This window comes from Brachycentrus maculatus, unplaced genomic scaffold (genome assembly GCF_059751285.1).
Source record: "Brachycentrus maculatus isolate JH-2025_06_01 unplaced genomic scaffold, ASM5975128v1 h1tg000811l, whole genome shotgun sequence".
NCBI lineage: Eukaryota > Metazoa > Arthropoda > Insecta > Trichoptera > Brachycentridae > Brachycentrus > Brachycentrus maculatus.
In genome coordinates, this window is record NW_028281539.1 from 153,750 (window position 1) to 163,000 (window position 9,251).

The 9,251-nt window shown below is 36.3% G+C and overlaps 1 protein-coding gene across 1 annotated transcript; it reads left to right on the forward strand.

Moving 5' to 3' along the window:
- Positions 1-1,405: 1,405 nt before the first annotated feature.
- On the forward strand, positions 1,406-8,469 carry LOC148300157 (arginine-hydroxylase NDUFAF5, mitochondrial-like). The gene is made up of 7 exons (XM_088275174.1): positions 1,406-1,898; positions 2,422-2,573; positions 3,852-3,959; positions 4,333-4,478; positions 4,987-5,170; positions 5,509-5,645; positions 8,354-8,469. The coding sequence occupies exons 1-7, from the start codon at positions 1,499-1,501 to the stop codon at positions 8,400-8,402; spliced, it is 1,176 nt and encodes a 391-aa protein (XP_088131300.1). The 5' UTR covers positions 1,406-1,498; the 3' UTR covers positions 8,403-8,469.
- The last annotated feature ends 782 nt before the right edge of the window (positions 8,470-9,251 follow it).

Below are 9,251 nucleotides of genomic sequence, written 5' to 3' on the forward strand. Positions count from 1 at the left end.
GGTATATTTGATGAATGATGGGTGAAAAACTATCAAAAAGAAGAAGAAGAATTATGCTTGGTACAGGCGGAGCCGGAATTAAGTGTTGACGTACGTGTCATAAATCGCTCACTCCTTTCAAAAACGTCATATATAAAAAATCGTATATTTTCAGTTGCTCATGTTTTCGGAATGCCCAGAAAATGTACTATATCCCAGCAAAAGCGGCATATTTTTAACTCAATATTTACCCGCTGCAGGGCAGAAAGTGTTGTTTTTGCATTTTGAAGAAAAGATATTGTTTAATTATTTTTTTAAACATACTAAATATTTTTCAAATGGAGAAAAAACCTTCAGGTTTTACCTAAAAAGATCTGTTGCACAGTAAAAGTTCAATAAGTGGCTTGATATTTATTTTTAATACATTGTATTATATTATTAAACTTGAAAAACGTTCTCCTGAAAAATCAAGTTTTTTTATTTATGACGTTCTTGAAAGGAGTGAACGAAATGTGAAAGAGCGGTGTAATATTAACCAATACATTTTTGTCACGATGTTGGTTTATTGGCCAATAAATTTTTATGAAAATTCACGAGACTAACGATAGCATTCTTATTAAAATCTGTAGAAAACTAAGGGAGATATTAAGGTTTAAACTTAAAATATTTGATTGAAACGAAAAACGTGCGTACGCATACGTCATCAAATTTCCGTCATCGAACGTTTTATGACGTCATACGGTTTATTGTCTATGGTTTATAGAGCTGTAAAAGTAGTAGTGTGGATGGTTTGTTTACCACTACACTTAATATATAAATATGTGGAGGGGGTGTGGGAGGGTGGACCATAGACATCAACAAATAGAGCCGCCAATAATTTAGCAATGTTACCAGTATTATAATAAGTCCATCGTTTCTGTGACGTCATTCATTACCAGCTTACGAAAACAACGTATTTACGAAGGCGAATTTTAAACAAAGAAATGATGAATGAAAATAGTGATTATATCGGCTGTTAGAAACACAAAACGAATATAACCCTTTATATGTTGTTAAATTAGATATTCCTCCCGTCTGATAATGATCCATTATATGGAAAAGTGTGAGTTTTTGCTGCAATTTATAATGAATAAGCGTGTACCAGGCATGAAGTTACTTTAATTTCATGTAATTCATCAGTGAAAATTCTAGGCAAAAACACTAATTTAAGTGAACGATAAAAGATAAGGAGAGTGTTATATTACCACATCACAAAGTAAAAAATACTTTTTTTAAAGTAGGGACATTATAAACGGTGTTGCATAAGCCATAGCTAGATTTCAGAATCACTTGGACGTTAGGTAATTAAAAAAAACTTTTTTATAAATGCTCAAAATAATCGAAATAATCGTAAAAAGTTCAGCGTACGCACATCACTAAAGCTGTCAAACTTCAAAATAAGACAGAAGAAAACATAACCTACAAAAATAAGAATCGTTTGAATGTTATACGTTATAATAACACTCAAAATATCGTCAAAATGTCAGTGTATTTGAAACACACGTTTCATAAAATAAACCCAAGTCGTTTTAGATCTTGTAATGAGTACAATAAGTTCTATAGTAATTATTATATATATTCTCGGAATAACTCGACCATTTTCGGCTGCGCAAATCTTGTGAATTTCGAATCTAAACATATGAACGTCGGAAAGTGCTGTCGGTTTTTGCACAGTTCCTGCTCTAGGCTAAAGCTTCAAAGGGCCAATGATGTCCCCAGTGTCAATATATTCGACAGAAAAGCCAAAATTATACAGCGGGATATCGCTGCCAAGTCGAGCGATGTGCATTTGTTCGATTATGTAAAGGAGGAAGTTGGATGGCGGTTGGCAGACAGGGTTTTCGACATTAAGAAAGTCTTCAAAAACGCCGTGGATCTAGGTTAGTAATGCTGTGACTTATTTTAAACCATTTATTTATTTTAAAACATTTTGAGTGTGTCTAAATACCTAGATTATTTATTTTATTTAAACTTCATGTACACAAAATAAATAAGTACATTGGCGGGCTTATTGCTAAAAGGCAATATCTTCCAAAATACGAAAAACAGACTAGTGATATTGGTCAAAACGTTTGATACCATATATAGCTGTTTGCAATCAGAGGGTAGATAGTACTTGAACATTAAAAAAAACATAAATTACAAAAGATGATAATAAGGAAGGCAAAGGAAGAAGGGAGTTTAGGGAAGGAGGTAGAGGGAGGACGTTTGATGGACAGTTAGGGTTCTAATGATAGATAGTAATGTCTCAGACGTTTCTTAAAAGTGATTAGAGAAGGTGCATTTGTTTACGCGGAGAGGTAATTCATTCCATAGTCTGGCCGCTTGGACAGAGAAGGAATTACTGAAGAATGATGTGTGAGATGGCCTTCATTGGCTGATTCCGACTTTATGTTTGTTCAGGTTGTTCGAGAGGGTATGTAGCGAGACACCTGACTCCGGACAGTGTGGAAAAGCTGACGCTTTGTGACACAAACCAAGCCTACTTGGAGCAGTCAGTTCTTCCCGAAGGAATCCACGTAACCAAAATGGTGGCTGACGAGGAAACTATAGAGGTATGATTTTATATTGATTTTTAAAAAATATTTCTGACACATGGCACCATTTTGATTGCAACAATAATTTATCTAAACTAACTAAAAAAACTAACTAACCATCACCCCGCTTCACCGCAGGGGTAGGCAGAGAGAATAGAGCGCCACACCACTCTGTCCTTGCAAACATTCTTCGCCTCTTCCACGTTCACGCATCTCCTCATACATACCCGCCGATTGTTACGACTCCTAACCTGACCACTTTCAAGTATTTGGCATACCTGATCGTGCCATGTTTTTCTCGGTCTTCCTCTGCTTCTTTTCCCACTAACATTCGCCTCATAAATTTGTTTTACCGTTCTTTCCTCACTCATTCGTTCTACATGTCCAAACCATCTCAACACACTTTTCTTAATTTTATTGATAATGCTTATATCAGCTTTCATTCCTTCCTTATTTCACTATTCGCACATCTATCATACATCGTTTTGTCGCACATTCTTAATTTATATATCTATTCAATTATTACATACCTTTCTCGGTTCCTTTCTATCTCCCCCCGGACTTAACTGATCTTACTGCATCTGTCTTCCTTGTTTTCATCATTTCAGTATATTTGTAATTACATATACAATCCATTCCTTATTCGCACCCCAATGGTGCATAGGGCACTGCATTATATAAACACAGTGTTATCTTGATCGTTAACACACGAAGGAAAAGTGATCAGCCCTCCGCTTCAGGTACCAGTCCAGGGTAAAATTGAATAATTATTAATAATAATAATAATAAAACCCTTATCCGCACCCTAATGGTGCATAGGCACTATGTCATATAAACGCAGTGTTATCTTGCTCGTTAACACACGAAGGAAAGGTGATCAGCCCTCCGCTTCAGGTACCAGTCCAGGGTAAAATTGAATAATTATTAGAGTGAAAAAATCACTTTTATTTATTTAACCCCCCTCCCTGGGAATCGAACCCGGGACCTCTAGAACGGTAGCCGAGCATGCTGACCATTACACTACGGAGGCGGACAAAATATTTAGTATATTAAAAAAGAAAATTAACAATACCTTTTCTTCAAAATGCAAAAACAACACTTTCTGCCCTGTAGCGGGTAAATATTAAGTTAAAAATATGCCGCTTTTGCTGGGTTATAGTACATTTTCTGGGCATTCCGAAAACGTGCACAACTGAAAATTGACAATTTTTTATTTATGACGTTCTTGAAAGGAGTGAGCGATATATTAGAGTGATAAAATCACATATATTTATTTGACCCCACCCACATTTTCAGTTCCCCCCGGACAGCGTGGATCTCGTGATGTCATCTCTCTGCCTGCACTGGGTGAATGATCTCCCGAAATGCTTCGACAACATCATAAAGGCACTTCAAAATGACGGAGTAAGACTTTTCATTTATGTAACACTTGATTTATTGGAAAATCAGCAAAATACTTAGATGTTGCCACAGATAAAAAAAATACCTTCCAACTAGCAATTACCGAACGCTAATTTCACTGGCCAACAATGATTTTGTAACTGAAATTTTGATGACTGATTTTGACTAAGTTAATTGTTCTTATTCAAAGTGTATATGGTGACAAGCTTGTATCACGTCAAGTTTTGCTGTTACAGTCATATTATTGTTTGTATGGACCCCATACGTTGAAACCGTAATAGAAGTTAGTATCTAGACATGGTCTAAATACCAACCACTATTGCGGTTTGACAATCGGTCCGTGCATTTATTTGCATCATTGTAGTTTTGGTTTTAGGTATTCTTGGCAACGCTTTTCGGGGAAGAAACGCTATTTGAACTGCGGTCTTCGCTCCAGCTGGCAGACCTGGAAAGGAATGGCGGCATAGCTCCGCATATATCGCCTTTCACTAGAATACGAGACATTGGAGGATTGTTAAACAGGTACCACATATATGTACGCTTCCGTATCAGATCTGAGAATGCGGTGGGACAGATTTTAATGTACCTCGTATATTATTATAGAGAAGGTCTGTCAGGAAGTCTAGATGCTTCTATATTAGGTCTGAGAATGTTGTGGGACAGCCTTTAATATACCTTGTTTATTATTATTATAGAGAAGGTCTGTCAGGAAGCCTAGATGCTTCTGTATCAGGTCTGGGAATGCGGTGGGACAGTTCTCAATGTACCTCGCTTATTACTATAGAGAAGGTCTGTCAGGAAGCCTAGATGCTTCTGTATCAGGTCTGGGAATGCGGTGGGACAGCTCTCAATGTACCTCGCTTATTATTATAGAGAAGGTCTGTCAGGAAGCCTAGATGCTTCTGTATCAGGTCTGGAAATGGTGGGACAGTTTGAAATACTCCTTTTCTCAACTACATTTGCCTTGCAAATTTGTTTTACCATTCTTTGTTCCCGTGTCCCGCTGATTGATGATTTGTTTCTGCCACAGATCCGGGTTCACACTGCAGACTATCGACACGGATGAGATTGTGGTTGGCTACCCAACTATGTTTGAGCTGATGAACGATTTGAAGGGTATGGGAGAGAGTAACGCGGCGTTCAACAGGCAGCTGCACCTAGCGAGAGACACTCAGATCGCTGCCGCCGCAATTTACGATGAATTGTATGGAAAGGTGAGTGTTTTTGCTGCAATTTATTGAATGGTTTTTTGTCACAATGTTGGTTTATTGGCCAGTAAAGTAATATGAAAACTAAATCGCAAGACCATTAATAACATTCGTATTGAAATCTGTAGAGAACTAAGGGAGATTAAGGTTTAAACTTTAGATATTTGAATAAAACGAAAAACGTGCATTCGCATACGTCATCAAATTTACATCATCTAACGTTTCACTATGTCATATGGTTTATTTAAAAACAGTGACCTCTGCGAGGATGTAATGAAGATATTTTAAGAGTTTCAATAATTTCCTTTGCTCAATATAGCAATGCATCAAGTGTCCATTTGCAGACTGATCCTGATACGAATCAACGGAGTATACCGGCAACGTTCCACGTGATATACCTCCTGGGATGGAAGCCGGATAAATCCCAACCCAAGCCTCTTCCCAGGGGATCTGGAGAGGTGTCCTTGAAAGATCTCCACAGGTTTGCAACTATACAATAGAACGGGGCTACTTGAACTTTGTTACTTGAGCCCAGTACAAAAAAAAAATAGATCTGTATTTGGTCTACAACAGGCATAGGGAACCTTTCTATTTCAAAAGGCCACATTCACTTATCTCATTCAACATGAGGCCGCAGTAAAGAAAGCTTTGACACCCCTCCTATAAACTAAATATTTTAACTATATCACAATACAAATTGTTAAAAATGCAATTGAAAAAAATATAGAAAAAATGCATATTTACAAATCAATTTATTTAATGATCAAGCTGCGTATCTATAAGAAACATACTTAATACATAAAAAAGTACTTACATCATTAAAAATACTTGTTGACGTTACAGGTTTACCAACCTTCAATGACTAATTTACACCTGCTTTTTGTTTTGGCACCTTACAAGGGCCTAGAGCAGCCGTGTACTAAGCTTTGAGAATAGGTGTTTGCGGAGAATCTTAGGCGTGCAGTGGTTTGACTTTGTGAGGAATGAAGAGATGAGGCGTAAGACGCAGCAAATCTTGGTCACAACTGTCGTCAAGAAAAGGCGATTCAGTTGGCTCGGCCGTGTACTCCGCATGCCTCCCGAGAGCCGCCATCAAGCTTGCCTCTTTTACAAGGCATCAGGTTCCCGACCACTGCTGACAATTCGTCGGCAGTTCTCGTCAGAGCTTCGGGACGCGGATCTGACTTGGGAGGATGCGAGGGAGCTGGCAGCCGACAGAAAAGCCTGCAGACAGTTTGTGGACTCCACTAGGGAGCGGATATGGTTATTATTTTGTTAGAAAGCATTTTAATATTTGGTGCTCAAAGCGAGCTCACTCATTTTTTCTCGCTTACACATCGGTAGTCTGTGTTTCATTTAAATTGGCATCAGTCAAAAGGCCGCAGGTTCCAGAACCTGGTCTACAATAATGAACGTATCGACATGCTTCATTGTTTCCCTGACAGGTGACACTTATTGTCACCATACGTTCATTATTGTAGACCGAATACAGATTTAATTATGTTTTTGTACCGGGCTCAAGTAACGCATCAAAGTTCAAGTGGCCCTGTTCTACGGTAGTTTTATTAGTTTTATTTATTAGAAAAAAAATTGTCCGCCTCCGTAGTGTAATGGTCAGCACGCTCGGCTACCGTTCTGGAGGTCCCGGGTTCGATTCCCAAGGGGGGTAAAATGAATATAAGTGATTTTTTCGCTGTTACATATATTCAATATTACCCTGGACTGGTGCCTGAATCGGAGGGCTGATCACCTTTCCTTCGTGTCTAAACGATCAAGATAACACTGCGTTTATATGAAGCAGTGCCCTATGCACCATTGGGGTGCGGATAAGGGTTTTATTATTATTTATTAGAAACAACAGATGGCTCAATGAATCATGGAACTAAAGTGGAACTGGGCAGGTCATGTGGCACGTATATCTGAGGATATTTTAGTTGAGGATATTTTAGCTGAGGTGCAGATATTTTATTCACAACTTTTTCATCCACCGAAATTTACGAACAAGTATTTGGACACACTCAAAATGATATGTCGCTCACTCCATTCAACAATGTCATAAATCAAAAATTGTCAATTTTCAGTTGTGCATGTTTTTGGGATGCCCAGAATATGTACTATATCCCAGCAAAAGCGGCATATTTTTAACTTAATATTTACCCGCTACAGGGCAGTTAGTGTTGTTTATGCATTTTTAAGAAAAAGTATTGTTTATTTATTTTTTAAAATATACTAAATTTTTTCAAATGGCGAAAAAACATTTAGGTTTTACCTAAAAAGATCTGTTGCACAGTAAAAAGTGACTTAATGTTTATTTTTAATACATTTTATTAAAAATTTTAAACTTTATAAACGATCTCCTTAACCTTTTAACCGCGTTAACTTTGTTCCTAAGAGACGCCCGTGTGCGGCGGTATTTCGCCATTTTTTAAATGATTACTTTTATCATGTATTTAGTTAAGAAACGATTTATTTTCCTAAACAAAAACGTTCAATGGGATTCATTGTGCCTTTTTGGTACTCTATAATACACGTGTGTCACATTATTCTTGAAATATATCGTAATATAAACAAATTAGATCGTAACATAAATAAATCAAAGCACGCATCGTGTGTCACTCTTACCCACTGGCGATGCGTAGCGTCGAGAGTGAGACAGATATAGGGCATGATTATGGCGCGGACTAATTACCGACCGCAAGAAAAATCAGGGATCTGTTCTTTTATTTATCCTTGTGATGTTACAAATTATTAGTCAGATATTTCAACAGATGTCATAAGGCCAAGGAATGACGTATTATTTTATCGAAAGTTCCACACCATGAAAAATCCCTCCTAGTTGAACTGAGGTTGGAAACTTGGAGCAATGTAAAAACACAAAAGCTTATGTCAGCCGCGTATGGGGCATGTTTTGTTAAAACACATACGGTTATGCGAGCCGCGTGGATCCGGTTAAAAATCATGTTTTTTTTATTTATGACGTTCTTGAAAGGAGTGATGGTGTTTAAAAATTCTTCATAGTAGCTTGGGTGAGAGTCCATAGATGGCTTTAGACGATATATTTAATATAATCTATGTTTGAAGCAATAACTTTGTGATTATCCATCAAATTATGACGTTGTTGAAAGGAGTGAGCGATGTATCATCAATATTTATTTTTATCTAAAAATTATTTAATTGTTTTTGTTCAAGATTGGATGAAATCGCCAAGAAGAAAGGACACATTGAATTGGACAAGTAGTAGTGATATAGGACTAGGAATGGGAATGTATGTTAAATAAATAAAAGTCTACAAATTATTTATCACAGTACAGTGTGTTTTATTTTTTATTTCATCAAACGTTCCTTAATGTCTTTTTAATCATTACAAAATTTTCTTTTAATATAAAATACAATTTATCCCACATAAGTAGTTATTTCTACAACTCGTTTCCAAACATGTCTTCAGCTGACCGCTCGGGCAGAAGCGATACCTCGTATCTGTCTCGCCGAACGCCAGAGATGAGATAACTGAAGTTATGAATTAAATATGATATTTTTATTTATTTAGAGAATATATCGTAGTTGTACAGGAGAAAGTGACCAACTAACAAGATGTTGGATATTGAGTAGGGCCATTTAAGTCACTTTTGCTTGGCAAGAAAATAAACAGCAATGCAGTTAGTCATTTTAAACAAGTCAATATATTATACTTCCTAGTTTAAAATCCTTTGGGATTTTTTTCAGGGCAATATTAAGCTAGTACGATATCAAATAGTCAATGATCACGTTTTTGTAAATAAATGCACTTGGTTACTTTCTCCTGTATGACTATGATATTTTAAACGGACACAAACAGTTACAATATTCATCAAAATGAACGTTCTTATGTGTAATATATTTTTTTAGTAATTTATCATATTTATTTAAACAAAAACTAATACAATATGTCTGGAAACCACTGGCATTCATAATTAAATAAATCCACTTTTATATATATATATATATATATATATATATATATATATATATATATATATATATATATATATATATATATATATATATATATATATATAATAATTAATATGTCGGTTGTGGAATATCTTAT

Bases quoted from the DNA above. Each gene is read 5' to 3' on its own strand.
- LOC148300157 (XM_088275174.1), top strand. From the start codon at position 1,499: ATGTCAGTGTATTTGAAACACACGTTTCATAAAATAAACCCAAGTCGT. The intron at 2,574-3,851 runs GTATGATTTTAT...CCACATTTTCAG, and splicing joins CTGACGAGGAAACTATAGAG to TTCCCCCCGGACAGCGTGGA. The intron at 5,646-8,353 runs GTTTGCAACTAT...TTTTTGTTCAAG, and splicing joins TCCTTGAAAGATCTCCACAG to ATTGGATGAAATCGCCAAGA.